The sequence below is a fragment of the Somniosus microcephalus genome, chromosome 5 (assembly GCF_052327205.1).
Source record: "Somniosus microcephalus isolate GS21.2 chromosome 5, FLI_Smic_1.0, whole genome shotgun sequence".
In the NCBI taxonomy this organism is placed as follows: Eukaryota; Metazoa; Chordata; class Chondrichthyes; order Squaliformes; family Somniosidae; genus Somniosus; species Somniosus microcephalus.
The window spans coordinates 4241208-4267586 of NC_140991.1; the positions used below are offsets into that span (position 1 = coordinate 4241208).

At 50.1% G+C, this 26379-nt stretch overlaps 1 protein-coding gene across 1 annotated transcript in view; it reads right to left on the reverse strand.

The window, feature by feature from the left end:
* Positions 1 to 26379, reverse strand: part of LOC147116818 (zona pellucida sperm-binding protein 4-like) — a 53855-nt gene that overhangs the window by 23029 nt on the left and 4447 nt on the right. The window contains exons 2-5 of the mRNA XM_085987173.1: positions 19903 to 20092; positions 19512 to 19659; positions 19288 to 19360; positions 18554 to 18667 (exon numbers count right to left, since the gene is read on the reverse strand). Coding sequence (XP_085843299.1) covers positions 18554 to 18667; positions 19288 to 19360; positions 19512 to 19659; positions 19903 to 20092 — 525 coding nt within the window. The remainder of the gene's footprint in view (positions 1 to 18553; positions 18668 to 19287; positions 19361 to 19511; positions 19660 to 19902; positions 20093 to 26379) is intronic.

Below are 26379 nucleotides of genomic sequence, written 5' to 3' on the forward strand. Positions count from 1 at the left end.
TGCTGTAGAAGAAGCTGCAGTACCGGCGACTGTCTGCGAGGGGCGCTGCTGTAGATGAGGCTGCGGTACCGGCGACTGTCTGCGAGGGGCGCTGCTGTAGATGAGGCTGCGGTATCGGCGACTGTCTGCGAGGGGCGCTGCTGTCGATGAGGCTGCGGTACCGGCGACTGTCTGCGAGGGGCGCTGCCGTAGATGAGGCTGCAGTACCGGTGACTGTCTGCGAGGGGCGCTGCTGTAGATGAGGCTGCGGTACCGGTGACTGTCTGCGAGGGGCGCTGCCGTAGATGAGGCTGCTGTACCGGCGACTGTCTGCGAGGGGCGCTGCCGTAGATGAGGCTGCGGCACCGGCGACTGTCTGCGAGGGGCGCTGCTGTAGATGAGGCTGCGGTACCGGCGACTGTCTGCGAGGGAAGCTGCCGTAGAAGAGGCTGCAGTACCGGCGACTGTCTGCGAGGGGCGCTGCTGTAGTTGAGGCTGCGGCACCGGCGACTGTCTGCGAGGGGCGCTGCTGTAGGTGAGGCTGCGGTACCGGTGACTGTCTGCGAGGGGCGCTGCTGCAGATGAGACTGCGGTACCGGCTACTGTCTGCGAGGGGCGCTGCTGTAGATGAGGCTGCGGCACCGGCGACTGTCTGCGAGGGGCGCTGCTGTAGATGAGGCTGCGGTACCGGCGACTGTCTGCGAGGGAAGCTGCTGCAGAAGAGGCTGCAGTACCGGCGACTGTCTGCGAGGGGCGCTGCTGTAGTTGAGGCTGCAGTACCGGTGACTGTCTACGAGGGGCGCTGCTGTAGATGAGGCTGCGGTACCGGTGACTGTCTGCGAGGGGCGCTGCTGTAGATGAGGCTGCGGTACCAGTGACTGTCTGCGAGGGGCGCTGCTGTAGATGAGGCTGCGGTACCGGTGACTGTCTGCGAGGGGCGCTGCTGTAGATGAGGTTGCGGTACCGGCGACTGTCTGCGAGGGGCGCTGCTGTAGATGAGGCTGCAGTACCAGTGACTGTCTGCGAGGGGCGCTGCTGTAGATGAGGCTGCTGTACCGGCGACTGTCTGCGAGGGGCGCTGCTGTAGATGAGGCTGCGGCACCGGTGACTGTCTGCGAGGGGCGCTGCTGTAGATGAGGCTGCGGTACCGGCGACTGTCTGCGAGGGGCGCTGCTGTAGATGCGGCTGCGGTACCGGCGACTGTCTGCGAGGGGCGCTGCTGTAGATGAGGCTGCGGTACCGGCGACTGTCTGCGAGGGGCGCTGCTGTAGATGAGGCTGCGGTACCGGCGACTGTCTGCGAGGGGCGCTGCTGTAGATGAGGCTGCGGTACCGGCGACTGTCTGCGAGGGGCGCTGCTGTAGAAGAGGCTTCGGTACCAGTGACTGCCTGCGAGGGGCGCTGCTGTAGGTGAGGCTGCAGTACCGGTGACTGTCTGCGAGGGGCGCTGCTGTAGAAGAGGCTGCGGTACTGGTTTATTTCTGATAGCAAAATACTGCGGATGCTGGAAATCCGAAATAACAACAGAAACTGGTGGAAAAACTCAGCAGGCCAGGCATCATCCATAGAGAGAGAAACAGAGTCAACGTTTCAGATCAAAACCCTTCGACAGGACTCAGAAAAAACACAGGAAATGAAACAGATTAAAAGGCCAGTTTGGAGGCTGGGAAATGGGGATAAAGAACAAAAGAGAAGTGAAGAGACATTAAGAGATATTCAAAACCAGACGAGATGGTGATGGGACCAGTAAAGAGACAAAAGACGGCTCTAGATTAAGACATGTCGGAAGCACTGGTGTGGAAGGTGGCATCGTCGGAGCAGATGCGGCGGTGACGGAGAAACTGGGAGAATGGAATAGAGTCCTTACAGGAGGCGGGGTGGGTGGAAGTGTAGTCCAGGTAGCTGTGGGAGTCAATGGGCTTATAGTGAATGTTGGTCAGTAACCTATCCCCAGAGATGGAGACGGAGATGTCGAGGAAGGGAAGGGAAGAGTCAGAGATGGACCATGTGAAGGTGAGGGAAGGGTGGAAATTGGGGACAAAGTGAATGAAATTGTCTAGTTCAGGGCGAGAGCAGGAAACGGCACCAATACAGTCATCAATGTACCGGAAAAAGAGGTGAGGGAGGGGACCCGAGTAGGACTGGAACAAAGAGTGTTCCACATATCCCAGGAAAAGGCAGGCATAGCTAGGACCCATGCTGGTACCCATGGCAACACCTTTGATTTGGAGGAAATGAGTGGAGTCAAAGGAGAAGTTGTTCAATGTGAGAACAAGTTCAGCCAGGCAGAGGAAGGTGGTGGTGGATGGGGACTGGTTGGGCCTCTGTTCAAGGAAGGAGCGGAGCGCCCTCAGGCCATCCTGGTGGGGGATGGAGGTGTAGAGGGATTGTACGTCCATGGTGAAAAGGAAGCGGTTGGGGCCAGGAAAGTGGAAACTGTTAAAGTGGCGGAGGGTGTCAGAAGAGTCGCGGATGTAGGTGGGAAGAGACTGGACAAGGGGAGAAAAGATAGAGTCGAGATAGGAAGAGATAAGTTCCGTGGGGCAAAAACAGGCTGAAACGATGGGTCTACCGGGGCAGTCCTGTTTGTGGATCTTGGGAAGGAGGTAGAAGCGGGTTGTGTGGGGTTGGGGAACTATGAGGTTGGTGGCCACGGGGGGAAGATCTGAGGGAGTGCTGCACTGTCGGAGGATCTGTACTGAGGGAGTGCTGCACTGTCGGCAGGTCAGTACTGAGGGAGCGCTGCACTGTCGACGGGTCAGTACTGAGGGAGCGCTGCACTGTCGGAGGGGCAGTACTGAGGGAGCGCCACACTGTCAGCGGGTCAGTACTGAGGGAGCACTGCACTGTCGGCGGGGCAGTACTGAGGGAGCGCCGCACTGTCGGAGGGACAGTACTGAGGGAGCGCCACACTGTCGGCGGGTCAGTACTGAGGGAGCACTGCACTGTCGGAGGGGCAGTACTGAGGGAGCACTGCACTGTCAGAGGGGCAGTACTGAGGGAGCGCCGCACTGTCGGAGGGACAGTACTGAGGGAGCGCTGCATTGTCGGAGGGTCATTACTGAGGGAGCGCTGCACTGTTGACGGGTCATTACTGAGGGAGCGCTGCACTGTCGACGGGTCAGTACTGAGGGAGTGCTGCATTGTCAGAGCTGCTATCTCTTTGATGAGACCGTAGCCGAAGGTTCCATTTATGGGTCAGGTAAAGGACACTATTGGAAGGATAGGGAACATTCTGCTCTCCACTACCACCAAACAAATACAGACCAACTGGTTTTACATCCCATTGTTGTCTGTGGGATCTTGCTGTACACCAATGACTGCCATGTTTAACTGCACCAGTGTCAATACTTCAAAAGTGAGCCAGTGGTTGCGATGTTGGGCTATGCTGGTGAAATCCTGGATCACTGCACATCTGTTCTTTCTTCTGGAATTGAGGAAGCCAATTCTAACGCTCTTTATTTGTTCATTTCAGATCTCGGGGTGCGATTTCTCAAGGGCAGCTGATTGGCTTGTGTTGGAAAGACCATTAACAGCAGCTGCATTTACTGATGCATCGCAATGATTTAGTGTAACACTGACTAACTCTAAACTAATCCAAAATAAACTTCTTGAATGTGCTGTACGCAGACCAATCGTGTCCTAATAGTTTTATCATTAAGTCTATAATGGTTCAAAACCGCAAACAAAGGAACACTTTTCCCTGGTATAATCCCATGGAGTCCCAAGTACCCCTATTGTCAGCCTTGGTTCAGTGAGTAGCTCTCTCACCCCTGAGTCAGAGTGTTGTGGGTTCAAGCCCCGCTCCAGAGACTGAAGCCAAAAATCCAGACTAACACTTCAGGGCAGTACTGAGGGGGTGCTGCACTGTGGGAGGGGCCATCTCTCTAATGGTGCCCTCTCAGGTGGGCATACAAGATCCCAGGGCACTGTCAACCAAAAGCAGGGGAGTTCACCCAGGTGTGCTGGCCACACATTTACCCCCTCGACCTACATTGTGAAAGCAGATTCTCTCATTGCTGTGTGTGGCAGCTTGCTGTGCACAAATTGGCAGCTGTGTTACCTACACTTCAACAGTGACAACACTTGAAAAATAAAAGTACTTCTCTTGGCTGTAAATCACTTGGGACATTGTGAAAGGTGCTACAGAAATGCAAGTCTGCCCCTTTCCTGCAAGGACCCTTATTGTTTGCCAGTCAGTGAGACCAGCATCAGTCCTTCACCCTGCAGCCACAGGTAGCCCCAGTCTGGGGGTTCCAGCAGTAACTTGGATGGTCAGCAGACTTTGTGGGGGGGTGGTTAGGGAGCAGTGGGCAGGGCGGGGGTCAATGAGTTTGCGCACCTAGCTTTCTCTTGGGGGCCCAGGACACTCAGCACCAGAGCTCTGAGGGAATTGGTTCCAGAATTATACAGCAGTGAGGCTGAAGCCCCTTCACATGGGCAAACACTGAAGGTCAAATTCTCAGCTTGAACTTTTAAATTTCATACAGACATTCTGTGCATTAACAGCATTCTCTCTGCGCTTCTCACAAGAGCTCCCCCTTGCCCACGTGTAGGGGCGTGTAGCTTCTCTCCACTACTTACACAGGTCCCATGAGAAAGATCAGGGATTTTGAGCCTGTCCCAATGGGTGCAGCAAAAACCTGGTGGCACTACAATCCTCCCTTAGGGAGACCACTAGGAACGCTGGTGTGGGAAATGGAAAGGAGGGTAGATGATGCTGAAGAGGGAGCATTAAATCAGATTTCCCATCCACTGGACATGAAATGGACAGCAAGTCCAAGTTACAAAGCCCTGTGCCATACTTGACCTGGAAGAGACTGATGGGACAGTGTAGAGAGGTTATTGGGCTGAAAGTGGCGTACTGTGGCTGCAGTGTGTACCATCTACAAGATGCACTGCAGCAACTCGCCAAGGCTTCTTTGACAGCACCTCCCAAACCCACGACCTCTTCCACCTAGAAGGACAAGGGCAGCAGGCGCATGGGAACACCACCACCTCCAAATTCCCCTCCAAGTTACACTATCCTGACTTGGAAATATATTGTCGATCCTTCATCGTCACTGGATCAAAGTCCTGGAACTCCCTAATAGCACTGTGGGAGCACTTTCACCACACGGACTGCAGTGGTTCAAGATGGCAGCTCACCACCTCCTCAAGGGCAATTAGGGATGGGCAATAAATGCCAGCCTTGCCAGTGACACCCACATCTCAAACACAATTTTAAAAACTGACCCGAGAATGCTGGCCATCAGTGTCATTTGCCATCGTCTCTCCGGCCCGTGTTCCAGTGCACCATCAGGAACCAATTAGAAATTAGTTTGCATTCCATTCCTGGGTCCCTCTCAAGTTAGATATTTCATCAGTTTTGCACCAAAAGAGCAAATTGTATCAGTGAGTGAACACTGAACCGAGCCCATTCGATTTATATCCCTCGTTACCAGAGTTAAACCTGAAGCTCAACCTTGGCCATTCCAATTGTCCTAACATTCGCAGCCCTGGGGGCATTGGAGGAAAGAAAGTTCAATGGCCTAGAAATTCGGTATCGCCACGTTTGGGGCGCTACAGCCGGGCGTTCGCTAAATTTAGCGTCCGGCGCAACTTAGCGCCACCTTCGCCGAAATTGAGTTGCATCGCCCCAAGAGGTTGCTGCTGCGCTAAAGCAGGCGATGCACGCCTATCATAAGGCGCTAAGCCGGCGAGCCAAGGTGCTAACACCGAGGGCGGGCGCAGCGCAGGTGCGGCAAGTTGCTGATTGAAGGCAGACACGCTGGCGCCGGTCAGCTCTTAAAGGGGGAGGGTCGATTTGTTTGGCTGCCACACCCTGCACACTGCAGCCCTGAAGCAAGGCCTGACCATTGCTGGTTCAACAGTTCAATGCCCAGGACAATGGAGATGGCTAGGAAGCGAGCGGAGCGCTTCAGCGAGGGTGCCGAGGCTACCGGTTGGCGCAGTGGAGCGCAGGCGACCTGTCCTCTTCCCTGACAGTGGGAGGAGGCTGCTTCCCAGCAAGTACCGAAAAGCCTGGAGGAAGGTGGCAAACAGGGTGACCACCAACAGCATGGTTGCCAGGACTCCAGTTCAATGCAGAAAAAATTTCAACGACCTCACTCGGGTTATCAGGGTGAGTACCCTTTCCACTATCCTCTTCATCCCGGCATGTGCACCTAAGTTTCTGGCCAAAGGGACCTGAAAACCCCAATGCCCAGCCCTCATCCAAGAGCTATGGGACTCTCATGAAAACCACTTGCACATTCAGCACTTTACACACTGTCAGGGCTATTCCACCATGGGAGGCAGTGCAGGCAAGATGAGAGCTTGACACTGTCAGGGCTATTCCACCATGGGAGGCAGTGCAGGCAAGATCAGGGCTTGACACTGTCAGGGCTATTCCACCATGGGAGGCAGTGCAGGCAAGATGAGGGCTTGACACTGTCAGGGCTATTCCACCATGGGAAGCAGTGCAGGCAAGATCAGGGCTTGACATTGTACTCAGAGGCCGTCCTTTCTCTTGCAGGGCAAGCTGGCCCACAATCCCAGGCAGCAGCTACGGACTGGGGGAGGCCATCCTGACCTCAAACAACTCAGCGACCTGGAGCAGCGTGTGGAGCGCATTATGGCAGGCCGGCTGATTGGCCCCGTCGCCAGTGGAGATGCTGACCCTGTTCTGGACAGCAATGGCAAGGTCATCACCTTTTTGACCTCTCTCTTTCCACTTGTGCCTCACACCAGCATCCTTTGCCACTATCGAACCAATGCAGTGCATAGCAGCACTCATGCCTCCCTCGCTGCCGCCCTGTCCTCACTCTAAAGCAACTCTTGTGCCTCCCTGCTTTCAGATGTTGATTCGCCAGGTGAGGAGGCGGCCCCTCAAGCTGCCACTGTCAGTGATTCTGAATTCAAGGAGGAGGAAGAGGAAGCTGGCCCATCAGTGACACCCTCAGCCGAGGCAGCCCATGGCCATGATGGGGACACGTCTTCCCTGGAGGGGAGCAGGGGGGAAGGGTCTGAGGAGAGTGAAGCTCCTGGGCCCAGCGGGCAGCAGCAACGTGGGAGCGGTGGGGAAGCTCGGCGGCCTTCTCCCCGGAGGGTGAGTGCGGCCTCCAGTCCTGCTACGGTGAGCGCAGAGGAGTTGCGGCTCCTTGGTGAAATGGGCATCCAGGCTGAGCGCAGGCACACTGAGCTCATGGCTACAGTGGCAAGGATGCCTGACTCCATAGAGTCACTGGCAAGGAGTGTTCAGGAATTCGGGGCAGCACAGGCCAGGAGTCTGCAGGAATTCAGGGCAGCACAGGCCAGGGGTCTGCAGAAATTCAGTGCAGCACAGGCAAGGAGTCTGCAGGACTTCGCGGCAGCACAGGCTAGGAGTCAGCAGGACTTCGCTGCATCACAGGCGGCTTCCAGCCAAGTGCTCAGTCGTGCCGTGCATTCAATGGCTGGTCTGATGCAGACACAGATCAGGGCCACACGGGCACTAACTGCTGACACCCTCGCTGGATCGGCGAGGCATCGCCGAGGTCTCGCCGTGCCGCAGAAGCCCAGCAGTCTGTGCTTCAGCAGATTGCTGCGCATGCTGCAGTGCTGGCCCGTGCGAATGCCAGTGTATCAGCCGACCAGGGAGTGCCTGTGCTCTGTCAGGTTGGCAGCATTCCTCCTCCACTGCAGCTGCCATCACCCGTAGGACAGACTGCTGCCGCCCAAGCAGAGTTGGAGCAGACAGCAGCCAGGCCCTCCAAGCCCAGAGCTGGTCCAGGCCGTCCCCAAAGGGCATCTGCCGTCTCACCATCTGACCCTCAGCAGCCTTCCCCCAGCCTTGCTGCAGCCACTGGGGTCCCATTGAGGAGGAGCTGCAGGGCGGGAAGGGGCCACTCGCGGAAGTGAGGCAGATCACCCTCGCAGGGAAAAAAGTAGGTGTGGCCAAATGTTGTGTTTACATATGAAGGCCGAGAATGTTCTTTTTATATATGAAGGCTGAGACTGTTGGGTTTGTTTTTTATATGAGGGCCAGGAATGTTGTGTTTGTTTTTTATATGCGGGGCAGGAATGTTTGTTTTTTATATGAAGGCCAAGGGTCATGGTCATTTTTGTTTAACTGTTTTTTTGATTTTCTGAAGGTTGTGAGAGCCAGTTATGTCTCTGACTGTTTTTTGGGGGGTTTATCTGAATTAGTTTGTCATGCGGGAAGGGCACAGAGTTTACACAATAAAAAATTCCCTTTATTCACATTGTCCATGTTTGCACTTTGAACTAGTTGTTGCCTTAACCGGCTGAGGGCTTGCGGAGCAGCTCCATTCATGTTCTTTCATTGGCACAAGCCATTCCCGGAAAGGGGGCCTAGAACTGAGTTGCAATAAGCCACCGACGGACGGCCCTTGCACTTTGTGCCTCCCTGCCGTCTTGGTTCTCCTCCTCTGGTGGTCCTCCAATGTCTGCTGGCAGTGGCTGAGTCCTGAGGATAGCCAGGTTGTGCAGCATGCATCACACTACAATGAAATGGGAGACTCACTCAGGCGAGTATGGTAGGGCTCCTGTGGCACATAGAAGATAGGAGCAGGCCATTCGGCCCTTTGAGCCTGCTCCACCATTCAATGAGATCATGGCTGATCATCCAAATTCAGTACCCTGTCCCGGCCTTCTCCCCATATCCCTTTAGCCTGAATATATCCAACTACTTCTTGAATATATTTAATGAACTGGCCTCCACCACCCTCTGTGGCAGAGAATTCCACAGGTTCACCACTCTCTGGGTGAAGAAATTCCTCCTCATTTCAGTCCTAAATGGCTTACCCCTTATCCTTAGACTATGACCCCTGGTTCTGGACTCCCCGGCCATCGGGAGCATCCTTCCTGCATCTAGTCTATCCAGGCCTGACAGAATTTATAGGTTTCAATGAGATCCCCTCTCAATCTTCTAAACTCCAGTGAGTATAAGCCCAATCGACACAATCTCTCCTCATAAGTCATCCCTGCCACCCCAGGTATCATCCTGATGAATCTTTGCTGCACTCCTTCCATGGCAGGAACAGTCTAGACAGTGGAACCGTTACTTGAGCATAGCAATTGTGTGCTCAATGATGTTCCTGGTAGCTTGATGGCTGTCATTGTATCGCTCTTCAGCAGGGGTGCTAGGCGCAGGGAGCGGGGTCATCAGGCAGGTGCACAAAGGATAGCCCTTGTCCCCGAGAAGCCATCCTCATGGGTGAGCCTGGGCTTCGAAAATGTATGCCACAGAAGTCTGGCGCAGGATGAAGGCATCGTGGCTTCTGCCTGGAAAGCAGGCATTAACAGCCAGTATGAGCTGCCTGTGGTCACACACCAACTGGACGTTGAGTGAATGGTAGCCCTTGTGGTTGTGGTAATCCTCAGCATGCTGTAAAGGTGCCCGTCAAGCCACATGCGTGCAGTCAATGGCGCCCTGCACCACGGGGAATCCCGCTATTCTCCCAAATCCCATTGCACGCTCTTGCTGCTTGTCCAGGGTCATGGGGAAGGACATAAGAAGTAGGAGCAGGAGTAGGGCATACGGCCCTTCAGGCCTGCTCCGCCATTCAATAGGATCATGGCTGATCCGAATCTAGATTCACGTCCACTTCCCTGGCCTCTCCCCGTAACCCCTAATTCCCTTATCTGCTAGGAAATTGTCTATCTCCATTTTTAATTTATTTAATGTTGCAGCTTCCACAGCTCTCTGGGGTAGCAAATTCCATAGATTTCCTACCCTGAGTGAAGAAGTTTCTCCTGATCTCAGTTTTGAAAGCGCAGCCCCTTATTCTTAGATTATGCCCCCTAGTTCTAGTCTCACCCATCAGTGGAAACATCCTCCCCGCATCCACCCGATCAAGCCCCCTCACAATCTTATATGTTTCGATAAGATCGCCTCTCATTCTTCTGAACTCCAATGAGTAGAGTCCCAACCTACTCAACCTTTCCTCATACGTCAACCCCCTCATCTCCGGAATCAACCGAATGAACCTTCTCTGAACCGCCTCGAGAGCAAGTATATCTTTTCTTAAATATGGAAACCAAAACTGCACGCAGTATTCCAGGTGTGGCCTCAACAATACCCTGTATAACTGCAGCAAGACTTCCCTGTTTTTATACTCCATCCCCCTTGCAATAAAAGCCAAGATTCCATTGGCCTTCTTGATCACCTGCATACTAACTTTTTGTGTTTCATGCACCAGGACCCCCAGATCCCTTTGTACTGTAGCACTTTGCAGTTTCTCTCCATTTAGATAATAACTTGCTCTTTGATTTTTTCTGCCAAAGTGCATAACCTCACACTTTCCAACATTATATTGCATCTGCCAAATCTCTGCCCACTCACTTAGCCTGTCTATGTCCTTTTGCAGGTTTTTTATGTCCTCCTCACTCATTGCTTTCCCTCACATCTTTGTACCGTCGGCAAACTTGGATATGTTGCACTCGGTCCCTTCCTCCAAATCGTTAATATAGATTGTAAAGAGTTGGGGTCCCAGCACTGACCCCTGCGGAACACCACTAGTTACCGATTGCCAGCCCGAGAATGAACCATTTATCCCAACTCTTTGTTTTCTGTTAGATAGCCAATCTTCCACCTATGCCAGTATATTACCCCCAATCCCATGATTTCTTATCTTGATCAGTAATCTAGTGTGGAACCTTGTCAAATGCCTTTTGGAAGTCCAAATGGACTACATCCACTGGTTCCCCTTTATCCAACCTGTATGTTACATCCTCAAAGAATACGAGCAAATTTGTCAAACATGACTTCTGTAATGAAATGTGTTTGGCTTGCCTGTATTCGTTTTGCACTCATGTATATTACCCTCCCCCACACGGTGTATAGTTTCACTTCCTCTTTCCTGACTAACCTGGAATGTTCCAGGTCTTGGCTCTTGGCTCCGCCCCTGACTTCTCTTACATAAAGATCCCAGGATCTGTATGACTCATTCCTGCGAGCCAGTCAGTGTGTTGAGATGTTAGCTCTGATCTTAGTGATTAAAAGCCAACTTGTTAAAGTCTAAAACTTCTAGTTTTGTGGTTATTGAAGGCACATCAATTTTAATCACTGAAGAATACTAGGGTGGATCGACTCCTAAAACCAGAGCGTCTGGACTTGGATCCATATTCTGCTGAAGCATCAAATCAATTTGGACACTGGCTCAAATGCTTCGAACTCTTCGCAAGGGCCTCATCCGCTAGCAAGGTAGATAAACTGAGTCTACTGACTACTCACGTTAATCATCGGATTTATTCGTCCATCCGGGACGCCACCTCTTACATGGAGGCCATCACTATCCTGAAGGCCCAATACCAGAGGCCAGTAAATGAAGTGTACGCCAGACACCTGCTGGCTACACGCAAGCAGCAACCTGAGGAATCAATGGACGATTTCTTACAGGGCCTAAAGGACTTGGTCCGGGACTGTAACTGCAAGGCCGTGATGGCCAACGCGTACTATGACGAATTGGTCCGCGATTCCACACCCGTTGACAAAATCCATGATGGACATACAGGTAAACGGGAATTTAACGAAATGTTTAATTGACTGTGGGAGTACCGAGAGTTTTATCCACCCTAGCCTGGTACGGCAGCACTCATTAACGGTAACCCCTACACGGAGCAGAATTGCTATGGCTGCTAAGCCCCACATTTCGGACATTTTGGGCTACTGTGTGGTAACACTGACTGTAAAAGGCACGGACTACAAGGATTTTAAACTCCTCGTGATGCCAGAACTCTGTGTTAATGTAATCTTGGGCCTGGACTTCCAGTGCCACCACGAAAGTGTCACGCTAGCATATGGCGGGTCCCAGCCGCCGCTCACAGTCTGTGGCCTATCAACCTTAAAAATCAGCCCGCCCTCTTTATTCGCTAATCTCGCTCCGAACTGTAGGCCCATAGCGACCAAAAGTAGACGGTACAGTCTGGAAGACAGACACTTTATCAAGGCGGAAGTGGACAGACTCCTGCGGGAAGGCATTATTGAATGCAGTACCAGTCCGTGGCGTGCCCAAGTAGTCATAGTTAAAAATAGCGAAAAGAAACGGATGGTAATTGACTACAGCCAGACTGTTAATATTTATACCCAGCTGGATGCCTACCCTTTACCCCGCATATCAGAAATGGTCAACCAGATCGCGCAATACCGAGTCTTCTCGACTATCGACCTCAAATCCGCGTATCACCAGCTCCCCATTAGAACGGAGGACCGCCCATACACCGCCTTCGAGGCGAACGGATGCCTCTACCATTTTCTCAGAGTGCCCTTCGGGGTAACAAATGGGGTCTCGGTCTTCCAACGTGAGATGGACCGCATGGTTGACGAGAATAAACTACAAGCTACCTACCCCTATCTGGAGAATGTCTCTATCTGCGGGCACAACCAGCAAGACCACGATCTAAATCTTGCGAGATTTTTAAAAACTGCCCTAAAGCTGAATCTAACCTACAACGAAGACAAATGTGTCTTCAACACAACCTGTCTCTGTATCCTCGGCTGTGTGGTGGAAGATGGTGTAATTGGACCGGACCCTGACTGATTACGCCCCCTAAAAAGAACTGCCCCTGCCACACAATCCCAAAGCTTTAAAAAGGTGCCTGGGATTTTTTTCGTATTATGCCCAATGGGTGCCCAATTACTCTGATAAGGCCCGACCCCTCATTAAATCGACGTCCTTCCCACTATCAGCTGAAGCTCGGGAGGCTTTCACCAGTATCAAACAGAACATTGAAAGGGCTGCACTGTGTGCAGTGGACGAAAGCATTCCCTTTCAAGTCGAAAGCGACGCGCCAGGCTTTGCTTTAGCTGCGACACTCAATCAGGCTGGGAGACCTGTGGCCTTCTTCTCCCGAACCCTTCAGGGACCTGAAATCAGGCACTCTTCTGTCGAGAAGGAGGCACAGGCTATAGTGGAGGCAGTGCGGCACTGGAGACACTACCTAGCCGGCAAACGTTTCACCCTGCTCACCGACCAGCGGTCGGTGGCTTTCATGTTTAATAACAAACAAAAGGGGCAAAATCAAGAATGACAAAATACTCAGGTGGAGGATCGAACTATCCACGTTCGACTATGATATTATGTACAGGCCGGGAGCCCTTAATGAATCCCCAGACGCCCTATCACGGGGAATGTGTGCCAGCATTCATACGGAGAAATTACAGGGTCTCCACAACGACCTCTGTCACCCAGGGGGTCACCCGACTATACCATTTTATAAAGTCCCGCAATCTACCCCACTCCATCGAGGTGGTCAGGGCAATGACCAGAGCCTGCCGCATCTGTGCGGAATGCAAGCCTCGTTTCTACAGGCCTGACCGTGCACACCTTATCAAAGCCACACGGCCATTCGAGCGCCTAAGTCTGGACTTCAAGGGACCCCTTCCCTCTGCCGACCGTAACGTATACTTCCTCAATATCATCGATGAATATTCCCGCTTCCCCTTCGCCATTCCCTGCCCAGACATGACCAGTGCCACGGTCATCAAGTGTCTCTGTAATCTATTCTGCATGTTTGGCATGCCGAACTACATACACAGCGATAGGGGGACGTCATTTATGAGTGACGAACTGCGCCAGTTCTTGCTCTCAAAGGGGATAGCCACTAGCAGAACCACTAGCTACAACCCCCGGGGTAATGGGCAAGTGGAAAGGGAGAATGCTACTGTTTGGAAGGCTGTCACGTTAGCCTTAAAGTCAAAAGGCCTTCCGACCTCCCGCTGGCAGGAAGTCCTCCCAGACGTGCTCCACTCCATAAGGTCTCTGTTAGGTACAGCCACTAACGCTACCCCTCACGAAAAGATGTTCGTTTTCCCCCGGAAATCTACCTCGGGCATATCTCTACCCATGTGGCTGATGTCTCCGGGGACAGTACTATTGCGGAAGCACGCGAGAGGCCATAAAACGGACCCCCTTGTGGAAAAGGTACAGCTCCTCCATGCAAACCCTCAGTACGCCTATATCGAATACTCTGACGGGTGAGAGGACACTGTTTCCATAAAAGACCTCGCTCCCTCGGGGAGTGGAGAGAACGATGAGAGACTACCCGAGGAAGACTACACCAAAAAGAGACAGGACGCCCAGAGGTATCAATACCCAACTTTAACCTGGAAGACACTGCGGAGGCCCGGACAGCGGAGGAACCAGAATCCACTCCCCTAGAGGCACCCCAACCGGCTTTGCGCCAATCACCGAGAACCGCAAAACCTCCTGACAGACTCACTTATACCAACTTTGAAGAAACATCACCCCAATGGGCTAAATCTAAAGAAGGGGTGAATGTAATGAAATGTGTTTGGCTTGCCTGTATTCGTTTTTGCACTCATGTATATTACCCTCCCCCACACAGTGTATAGTTTCACTTCCTCTTTCCTGACTAACCTGGAATGTTCCAGGTCTTGGCTCCGCCCCTGACTTCTCTTACATAAAGATCCCAGGATCTGTATGACTCATTCCTGCGAGCCAGTCAGTGTGTTGAGATGTTAGCTCTGATCTTAGTGATTAATAGCCAACTTGTTAAAGTCTAAAATTTCTAGTTTTGTGGTTATTGAAGGCACATCAACTTCCCCTTCATAAAACCATGCTGACTCTGTCCTATTAAATTATGTTTATCCAAATGCTCTGTTACTGTTTCCTTAATAATGGACTGCAACATTTTGCCAACCACAGATGTTAGGCTAACTGGTCTATAGTTTCCAGCTTTTTGGTCTACTTCCCTTCTTAAATAAGGGTGTTACATTAGCAGTTTTCCAATCTGCCAGGACCTTTCCCGAGTCCAGGGAGTTCTGGAAAATAATCACCAATGCATCCACAATCCCTACCGCCACTTCTCTCAAAACCCTAGGATGCAAGCCATCAGGTCCGGGGGATTTATCCGCCTTAAGTCCCATTATTTTACTGAGATCATCTCCTTAGTGATTTTAATCGTCTTTAGCTCCTCTCTCCCCCCTCATTGCCCCCTGTTTGTCCAGTGTTGGGATATTTAGTGCCCTCTACCATAAAGACTGATACAAAATATTTGTTCAGCATCTTTGCCATCTCCATGTTCCCCACCAGTAGTGTCGCGGTCCCATCCTCTAAGGGACCAACGTTCACTTTAGCCACCCTTTTTCTTTTCCTAAATATAGCCGTAGAATCTCTTGCTATGTTTTTATATTTTTTGCTAGTTTACTTTCATAATCTATCTTCCCTTTCTTAATTAATCTTTTAGTTATTGTTTGCTGGCTTTTAAATGCTTCCCAATCTTCTATCCTCCCACTAGATTTGGCTACTTTATATGCCCTTGTTTTCAGTTGGATACTATCCTTTATTACTTTACCAAGCCACAGATGGCTGTCTTTTCTTTTACTCCCTTTTTCCTCAGTGGAATATATTTATCTTGAAAGATGTGAAATATCTCCTTGAATGCAGACCACTGCTCTTGTACCGTCTTACACTTTAATCTGTTTTCCCTGTTTTCCCAGTCCACTTTAGTCAATTCTACTCATACCTTCATAGTCTCCTTTATTTAAGCTCAGTATGCTGGTTTGAGATCCAACTCACCCTCAAACAGAATTTGGAATTCAACCATATTATGGTCACGCATTCCAAGGGGATCCTTTACTAGGACATTTTTTATTAATCCGGTCTCATTACACAGGACCAGATCTAAGATTGCCTGCCCCCTGGTTGGTTCAGTTACATACTGCTCAAGGAACCCATCCCTAATACACTCTATGAACTCTTCCTCAAGGCTGCCATGCCCAATTTGATTAGTCCAGTCAATATGAAAGTTAAAATCCCCCATGATTATAGCTGTTCCCTTATTACAAGCCCCAACTATTTCCGGATTTATAATCCGACCCAGAGAGTTACAACTGTTAGGAGGCCTATAGACTACGCCCACTAGTGACTTTCCCCCCCCCCCTTCTTATTCCTCATCTCCACCCAAACTATTTCACTACCCTGATCCTTTGACCCAATATCATTTCTGACTATTGCAGTGATTCCATCCTTGATTAACATAGCAACCCCACCTCCCTTTCCTTCCTGTCTGTCCTTCCTAATAGTTAAATACCCTTGTATGTTTAGTTCCCAGTCATGATTATCTTGCAGCCATGTTTCCGTAATGGCCACCAGATCATACCCATGTGTAGTTATTTGTACCGTCAACTCGTCAATTTTGTTACGAATGCTGCGTGCATTCAGATAAAGAACTTTCAAATATTTTTTGGCAATTTATTCCTGCTTTTACTACTTTACCTTTATTATACATTCTGTCCCTTCCTGACACGCTCTGGTTTTTAATTCCCCCACTGCTACCTTACTCTATTGCCTTCTCTGCTGTCATTTTTAGCTCTTAAAACCTCCCCCCCCCCCCCACTAATTAGTTTAAAGCCCTCTCTACAGCCCTAGTTATTCGATTCGCCCGCACTCGTCCCAGCACTGGCCAAGTGAAGTGCATCCCAACAGAACAGCTCTCTCTTGTCCCAGTACTGATGCCAGTGTCCAAGGAAGCAAAACCCATTTCTCCCACACCAGGCTTTGAGCCACATATTTAACTAATTTTATTTACCCTAGCCAAATTTGCACGTGGCTCAGGTAGTAATCCAGAGATTATTACCCTTGTGGTTCTGCTTTTTAATTTGACCCCTAGCTGCTCAAACTCACTCAGCAGAACCTCGGTCTTCTGACAAGGGCCTTGGTCACCTGCTAGATGCAGCAATGTACCGCGAACTGGGAGATATTGGCAATGTCCCCAATAGCAGATTGGAAGGAGCCAGTGGCATAGAAGTTGAGCCACCATCACCTTCACTGCCACCGACAGACATCCTGCTCCTCATCTGTGGCTGCAGATCTCTGCGAAGCAGGTGGCAGATCTCAGTGACCACCTCCCTTCTGCATCACAGCCTCCAAACACTACTCCTCAGACATGTTCAGATATGAGAACTGCTGGCGGTATAGCCTGGGTGGGTAAGGCCTCCTGTGCCAACACCTGTTGGCCCTGCTGTCTGGCCACGATTGGCACTCACGGCATCCAAGTCATTTGAATGCAATGCAGAAAGCCAACGTTTCCACCCATTGCAGCCCCTATTAGATGTGGTGACTCTAGGCTGTGGCACTGAAAGTTAAATCCAAGTACAAAGCTCTGGCCTAAAGCCAGAAGTACCTGTGCGAGCACTGAGTCAAAGCAGAAAGCTCTCCCCTTGTCTCTCCCAGAAGGATTGGCACAAAATGGCTGCCACTTATAATGCAGGAGGAGTCCCCTTTAAATAGCACCCCCCGCAGCAACTGGGAACCGTTCCCCCTACCAGTCGCTGGGGCGCCAGGCGCACAGAGGGGGTGCCAATGAAGTTCCAGATCAGGGAACACCAAGGGCGTTGCACCATGAAATGACTTCAGGATCTGTGCGCGCTTCTGAGTGGGCACTGCAGTTTTGCGCTGCCGCTAAATCTTGACTGAAGTTCACGAGAGGCGCAGATCGCGCCATGCCTGGGTGCTAGCTGCTTTGCGCCCCACTTCTCCGGCGCTAACAACTGAATTTGTAGCCAATGTTTCCACTGCCGCTTTAGTGAGGCCCAACCCAACCATTTATTGTAGTTTATCTGTAGAGAATGCCAGTCACATGTACCCACATCACCCCTGAAACAACGGGAGCCTGGAGACCTGTATCTCTGCCAGGCTCCAGTCACAGATCCAGTAATCTCCAAGCATCTGGACTTCAAGACTAAGTGTGATGGAATACTCTCCACTTGCCTGGATGAGTACAGATCCAACACCACTTGAAGCGCTACTCCATCCAGGACAAAGCAGCCCACTTGATTGGCACCCCATCCACCATCTTACACAATCACTGCCCCACCGGTGCACTGTGGACCATCGACAAGATGCACTGCAGCAACTCGCCAAGGCTGCTCCAGCAGCACCTCCCAAACCGGTGACCTCTTCCACCTAGAATGACAAGGGCAGCAAGTGCATGGGAACACCACCACCTACAAATCACAACATCCTGACTTGGTAATACAGTATCGCTATTCCTTCATCACTGGGTCAAAATCCTGAAACTCCCTCCCTAACAGCACTGGGAGTGTATCTTCACCACAGACTGTAGCAGTTCAAAAAGGCACCTCACCACCACCACAAGGGCAATAAACGCTGCCCTTGCAGTGACACCCACATCCCAGGAACGAATAGAAAACTGCTCTGGAACTCAAATTTGGCTGATTTCTTTTTGGGAGGCACAATTGTTAAGGCAGCTGAGAGAAGCGGCCCAATAGATTCCCAAAACAGGCTACCAATTAACACAAGGACAGTAAAATCCAGCCAGAACTTTGAATATAACGAGATCAGGTTTCATGTATAACAGGGGTTTATTATCCAACAGACACATCTACAGTTCCACGGAGCTGCACTCGGAGCCCACCCTGCGGCGATGGTCCATTTTCCACATGGCAACAGTCCCGACCAACAGGGCCACGGAGAGCAGAGCTACCCCAACCGCGACTCCAGGAAGAACACGGGAGGGGGAATCAGCAGCAGCATCTGTGGGGAGAAGGGAGGGTTAGATGGGCACTAGTTACTCCATCACTAGAGTGTAGCAGGGGCCTCCTTTACCTTTCTCTTCCTGGTGGATCCCAGCAGCCAATCTCTCCTCATCTTCCAGGAAAATGATGGCTCCATCAGCAGTCACCAAGGACCCAGCCCGGTCATCGGCGCTTCTTCGCCTCTCTGGGGGAGACAAGAGGCAGAGACAAGACTTCAAGGTGGGCGATTCAATGTGCAGCTGTCTGAAGCCCCAAATCAGATGGTCAATCCGATGGCCCAATGCAAAAACCCTCGGGCAGTGAGTACCGGAGTGAGATTGTACTAGTTAAATACGGTTCCCTCACTGTCAGACTAAGATTCACTCCCTATTCTCAGAAAGACCCGCTTCAACCCAGCAAAGTTTGCAGTCGTTGACGGGTCCAATGGCCAGTCTGGTCTCCTGGGGGCGGGGGAGGGAAAGTGACCCGTTTTAAGCACTAGTTTGACCAGCGGTTACACTGGACATACACACATTGCCCAAGTCTCCCCCAGATATCGGTTCGGTTCCACCCTGGAACTCCCGGTGACAGCAGGATGCTAGATCAATGTTTAAGGCCAGAGGTGGATTCCATTCAGAACCAGTGCAAGATGTGCTCAGAGCCGCGGAGCCAGATTGCCATCCTGCTGTAGACTAACTGGGATAGAGTTGAGCGGGCAGATTGAGGACACTGCTCCTGTGCCCACTGTTGGGCCCAGTGTCCAGATGCCCCACACCCACCCTTCCCCATCAGGGTTCAGTTTCTAGTCAGATCCCAGCTACTTACTGGGGCTGCAGGGAGCCGTGCAGTTCTCTCGGGTGGAAGGGAAGCAAACCTCAGCACTGCAGTGGAAGTGAACCTGGAAAGAGACAGTGCGGTGTGCTCAGTGCCACAGCTCCCAGTCAGGAGATTCATGCTTCTACAGTCAAAGGGTCAACAGGGGCCTCCTCACTGTGAGCAAGACCCAGGGAACAAGTTCAACCAAGAGAGCAAGACTGAAGGAAACTCACCTGCCCGCTCAGAGCCCGGCCCGAAACTCGGTCCCAGAAAGCGAAAGTGCTGACTACAAACCGATTCTGGTGAGTTGGGAACGGCGAATGGGAAGCGGCGTCTACCGGGAGGAGGCGGGTTTTGTAATTGTCTCCAGTAAAGGGGCACCTGGAACAGAGAAAGAGCGGGTTATATGGAGAGGGCACCTGGAACTCCCAACTACAGAGTTACAGCGGCACATCAAAGCAAAGTCCCGAGATTAGACGAGATAAAGAAACCAGGCCATTCAAGTCATCAATCGTCAACCTGGAGCTCAGATTGGTTTGATTATTGGCCGTTCCTTCACCCAGTCCATGTCGCCCCCCTCCCCGATCACCAGCCTGCCCCAAGGTCCCTCACTCGCTGCCTTACCTGCCCACCAGGAGGTCCCATCGGAGCCCCGAATGCGGCTCGGGGGTGGGGGTCGCCCAGCAGTCATTGAGCACCAGCACAAGGGACGGATCGTTCCGGTTCAGGACTCGAACCTCCACAAACACGGGGTCCCGGAGCACACTCAGGATCGGGTAGTCACTGGCCACGTACCAGCTCCGGTAGCCACCATCTGGAAAGAGAAGACGATGAAGGACGGCCACTATTTGGAGAGAGAGCCTGAAGTTGGACACTAACCATCAGCAGCACTCGCTACCTCTCGCTATTCTCAGCTCCAGAACCAGGATCCCGGCCTCAGTGGCAGGCAGTGGCGGAGAAAGGCTGTAAACTCTGGGCTTCACCTGCAATTCAGACTCCTGGCTCCCCTTGTAACTGCACTGGACATGGAGCCTGCAAGAGAACGGACACGGCTGGAGAATTCAGCTCCTCACCTTCTCTACCCGCTCCATGTGCTCCCAGTCTCACCTGAAGGGGCTGTCCCGGGTCACCGATCCCAAAGCTCCATCCAAGATCTCAAACTGACCCAACACATCCGTTTCATAGACGGCGTTCACCCCGTCCAGCTACAAGAGACAGAAGACCATCATTACAGAGAAATTGAGCAAGTCTGCCATTGCCTTATCACATGTAGTGTCTTTAAGGGCCCCCATTGCCCTTTAGACCCCCTCTTTCCCACCCGACTGACAGCCATTGATGGGGCTCCCAGCCCACAATACCTACCCGCTGAGTAGTGCCACACTCAGTGACTGCGAACTGAAAGAGCACAGTGTCTGCAGAGGCCACGGTCGGACTGCACTCCGCTCCGTGTCCATCCTTCAGATGGACCGTTGTCAGGTTTACAGGAGGCAGCGTCAAATCCTTGGAGATGGCGATCAGGACCCGCCCATCCTTGGTGCACACTGCAGGAGAGAGTCAATGAAAGGCGGTTAGTTGCTGCACGGGGAATGGCAAGGGAACCGTTACCGGGAGGGGGAGAAACTCCGCCCAGCGCAGCACCAGCTTCTAGTTTCCTTCTCTCCCCGTCCACACCCCAATTCTCCATCTAATGGAGACGGGTCACCAACTCCATCCCTACTGGACTGGTTACACAAGACCGGCATCAAATCCACAGCCTGTCCGGTCAGTGCCAGCCAGGGACTGATCTTCACTCTGCCCTCCTATCCTGGGGCGCAATTCAACCATCAGAAGTCCCAAGTCGCATAGAGAAGGAAGGAGAGATCCTGGGTCAGGATCTCAATGATCAGACTTTCAAACTGTAGAACTGAACACACTTCCTAAACCCGCCAGCTCCCGGACTGGAGAGGTTGGAGACTCCAGCTGATGTTTCAGGACAGGAGGAGAGAGAGGATACTGTCCAGGGAATCCCCAGTGCAGTTGGATTGCGACTGGTCCTGGGAAGCCCTGGCCCAGAATATAGGCGAGCCGAGAATACACCCACCTGGCAGATTGTGGAGTGAATAGAAACACAACGGCACATCCCGGCTCCCGGCATCAAAGCAGCAGCCTCTCCGCACACACTCACTGCCTTCAATTCCCCCAAACCCGCAGTCTTGGCGGAATTTGGGAGACAGCCAACATTGATCGGCGGGGAGAAGGAGAGAGGGCGGCTGAGATGAACAGATTGTAAGAAAGAACAAGCCCAGAACCCGCAGCCCCTCCATTCTAACAAGCAAGGCTCCCAGATAAGTGAGGCTGTAGAGCCGACTCCCCCTTTTTATCCCCTGTTTAACCGGCAGTAAATGAATGGTCTCATTGGCCCACGGGCTCCCCATGTGAACCCGCATTCCCACGGGGCACACGGAGATATTGGGGCCTTGTTTAAACTTATTTTTTTCTTTTTTTGTGTCGAACATATTTATTTAAATATGGTAGTACTAATCTTTTATTTAAATCTGGTAATACTTATTACAATACATCAACTTCATAATAAATCCATTACATTCATTAACCACAATAAGGCTAATTTTAACAAAAAATCAACTTTAAGATTAACAATACAAATAAAATAATACATTTTTTCAATATGGTAGTACTAATCTTTTATTTAAATCTGGTAATACTTATTACAATACATCAACTTCATAATAAATCCATTACATTCATTAACCACAATAAGGCTAATTTTAACAAAAAATCAACTTTAAGATTAACAATACAAATAAAATAATACATTTTTTCAATATGGTAGTACTAATCTTTTACTTAAATCTGGTAATACTTATTACAATACATCAACTTCATAATAAATCCATTACATTCAGTAACCACAATAAGGCTAATTTTAACAAAAAAGCAACTTTAAGATTAACAATACAAATAAAATAATACATTTTTTCAATATGGTAGTACTAATCTTTTATTTAAATCTGGTAATACTTATTACAATACATCAACTTCATAATAAATCCATTACATTCATTAACCACAGTAAGGCTAATTTTAACAAAAAATCAACTTTAAGATTAACAATACAAATAAAATAATACATTTTTTCAATATGGTAGTACTAATCTTTTATTTAAATCTGGTAATACTTATTACAATACATCAACTTCATAATAAATCCATTACATTCATTAACCACAATAAGGCTAATTTTAACAAAAAATCAACTTTAAGATTAACAATACAAATAAAATAATACATTTTTTCAATATGGTAGTACTTGTCACAACTCATCAATTACATAGTAAATCCATTACATTCATTAGCCGCAATAAAACAAAGCCTTAAAAACAGCTTTAGGACTAACAGTACAAATGCAGTGGTAAATTTTACAGACAAATCAACAATATTAACAGTACAGGTACCCATAGTGAAAAACAATTTTACGCCAGTCCTATTGGCAATGTAGTAACTCTTCATTTTTGCTTGGTATTACCTGCTGTCCTGTTTTAAAATTTTAATATTCATGTACAACATTACTTATGCAACTCATCAGTTACATAGTAAATCCATTACATTCATTGACCACAATAAAAAGGATAAAGCCTCGAAAACAGCTTAATGGTCAACAATATTGATACGCTTATCAATTACTCCATAAAAGACGATGAATCAGGAAGGTGATGAAAAGGCTTTTATTAACTAGAGAACAGAGCATGCCTCTCGTGGGTGGCTGGTTCCAAGAAGGAAGTGAGTCGGCGAAACCCCCACCTTTATACCTGGTCATGTGGGCGGAGTCAGCTGAGGCATGCCTTGGTACACAGTGCCACCCAGAGGTAACAATATACAATAACAGTGGTTTACCACAAATATAAATACAATAATACATTTTTACAGGTAAATCAATAATGTTTACAGTACAAACTGCCACTGTTTAATAAACCAAGAAAAGAAAGAACCCGCATTCGCCAGTCCTACTGGCATCGCTGAATCATTCAGTCATTCATTCCTCTGTTCGTTCGCTCAAGTGTAAATTCCATCGTGAATGTCTGCGTGCGTGCGTGTCATTTGTCTCCCTGCGTGCATGCGTGCGTTCGTTCATCTGTCCAGACAGGCCTCACGCTCACCCAATAGGATGCCGACCTCCATCCTGGGGAGCGAATTTGAAGGGGCTGCTCCTCGATTATTGGCTGCACTTCAGTCCCACGCTCCTGATCTTCGGTCACCCGGTGCGGAATGGAGCGGGCAGGTCAGCGGACCTCCTCGTGGGACTGCTCCTGGGCGCCAAAGTGGCCATTAACTGGTCCAGGCAGCGGGCGGTCCAGGGGGTCGTTCGGCCCGACTGCCTGCCTCCCTTCCGCGGCCACGTTCACCCCTGGCTGGCCCTGGAGATGGAGCACGCGGTGTCCGCCGGCACGCGCGAGGCCTTCCGAGACCGGTGGGCACCGCAGGGACTGGAGTGCTGCATCACCATAAGGAACAGTACTTTAATTTAATTTGTTCAATTTCCTTTTAACCTTTTTCAAAGTTACAGCACATGGTCATAGAACCATCGAATCATAGAATGGTTACAGCGGGGAAGGAGGCCACTCGGCCCGTCGAGCCCGTGCCGGCTCTCTGCAAGAGCACTTCAGCCAGTCCCACTCCCCCGCCCTTTCCCCGTAGCCCTGCACATTTCTTCCCTTCAGATACTTATCCAACTCCCTTTTGAAAGCTGTGATTGCATCTGCCTCCACCACCCTTTCAGGGAGAACATTCCAAATCCTAACCACTCGCTGTATAAAAAAGTCTTTCTTACGTGGCCTTTGGTTCTTTTGCCAATCACCTTAAATCTGTGTCCTCCGGTTCTCCACCCTTCTGCCAATGGGAACAGTTTCTCTCTATCTACTCTGTCCACACCCCTCATGGATTTGAACACCTCTATCAAATCTCCTCTCAATTCTCTCTGCTCCAAGGAGAACAACGCCAGCTTCTTCAGTCTTTCAACGTAACTGTACTCCAGACTGGGGAATGAGGTTGGTCAGGTGGAGCAAGTTTCAATAGGTGAACATTTAGGGAACAGTGATCATAATATCAGAAGGTTTTGGTTAGCTATGAAAAAGGATAGGGAGCAATCTAGAGTAAAAATGTTTAACAGGGGGAAATGCAATTTCAGTGGGATGAGAATGGATCTGGCCCTCGTCAACTGGAATCAAAGATTGGCAGGCAAAACTGTAATAAACAAAAGGCTGCCTTTAAAGAGGAAATAGTTCAGGTGCAGTTGAGGAACTTTCCAACGAGGGGGAAAGGCAGGGCAACTAAAGTCAGGGCTCGCTGGATGATGAAAGAGATAGAGAATATGATGAAGCAGAAAAAAGAGTGCGTATGACAGATGTCAAGTTGCAAATGCATCTGAGAATCTGGCTATATATTGAAAGGTCAGAGGAGAAGTGAAAAATCAAATAAGACGGGAAAAGAGAGGGTATGAGAATAGAATGGCAGCCAACATAAAAGGTAATCCAAAAGTCTTCTATAGGCATATAAGTAGTAAAAGGGTAGTAAGAGGAGTGATGGGGCCGATTAGGGACCAAAAAGGAGACCTATTCATGGAGGCAGAAGGTATGGCTGAGGTACTAAATGAATACTTTGCATCTGTCTTCACCAAGGAAGAGGATGCTGCCACAGGCATAGTAAAGGAGGAGGTAGTGGAGATAGTTGATAGGATAAAAATTAATAAAAAAGTGGTATTAGAAAGGCTGGCTGTATTTAAAGTAGATAAATCACCAGGAGTGGATGGGATGCATCCTAGGATGCTGCGGGAATTTAGGGAGGAAATCGCGGTGGTACTGGCCATAATCGTCAAATCCTCCTTAGATACGGTGGTGGTGCCAGAGGACTGGAGAACTGCAAATTTTATTCCCTTGTTCAAAAACGTGTGTAAAGATAAACCCAGCAACTACAGGCCATTCAGTTTGATCTCGGTAGTGGGGAAGCTTTTAGAAACGGTAATCAGGGACAAAATTAACAGTCACTTGGACAAGTGTGGTTTAATTAAGGAAAGCCAGCACGGATTTGTTAAAGGCAAATCGTGTTTAACTAACTTCACGAGTTCTTTGATGAGGCAACAGCGAGGATTGATGAGGGTAATACAGTTGACGTAGTGAACATGGATTTCAAAAAGGCGTTCGACAAAGTGCCACATAATAGGCTTGCCAGCAAAGTTGAAGCCCATGGTATAAAAGGGACAGTGGACATGGATACAGAATTGGCTGAGTGACAGGAAACAGAGGGTAGTGGTGAACGGTTATTTTTTGGACTGGAGGAAGGTATACAGTGGTGATCCTAAGGGGTCGGTTCTAGGACCACTGCTTTTCTTGATACATATTAATGACTTGGACGTGGGTGTACAGAGCACAATTTCAAAATATGCAGATGAGACTAAACTTGGAAGTATAGTGAACAGTGAGGAGGAGAGTGATAGAAGTCAGGAAGACATAGACAGGCAGGTGAAATGGGCGGACACGTGGCAGATGAAATTTAACGCAGAAAAGTGTGAAGTGATACATTTTGTTAGAAAGAATGAGGAGAGGACATATAAACTAACTGGTACAATCCTGAAGGGGGTGCAGGAACAGAGAGACCTGGGGGTATGTGTGCACAAATCGTTGAAGGTGGAAGGACAGGTTGAAAAAGCAGTTAAAAAGGCTTACGGGATTCTGGGCTTCATAAATAGAGGTGTAGAGTACAAAAGTGTGGAAATTGTAGTTGACTTTAAATTGGCAATTGCCAGTAATAAGAAGAGTCAGCTCCACAAGTGTCCCTCTTAAGGAGGCAGCACCAATAGAATTTAGACACCAAGGCCTAGAAATTCAGTATAGCCACGTTTGGGGCGCTACGGCATGGCGTTCGCTAACTTTTGCGCCCGGCGCAACTTAGCACCACCTTCGCCGATATTCAGTTGCATCGCCCCAAGAGGTTGCTGCTGCGCTAAAGCAGGCGATGCACGACTATCATTAGGCGCTAAGCCGGCGATCCAGGGCGCAAACACCGAGGGTGGGCGCAGCGCAGGTGCGGCGAGTTGCTCATCGAGGGCAG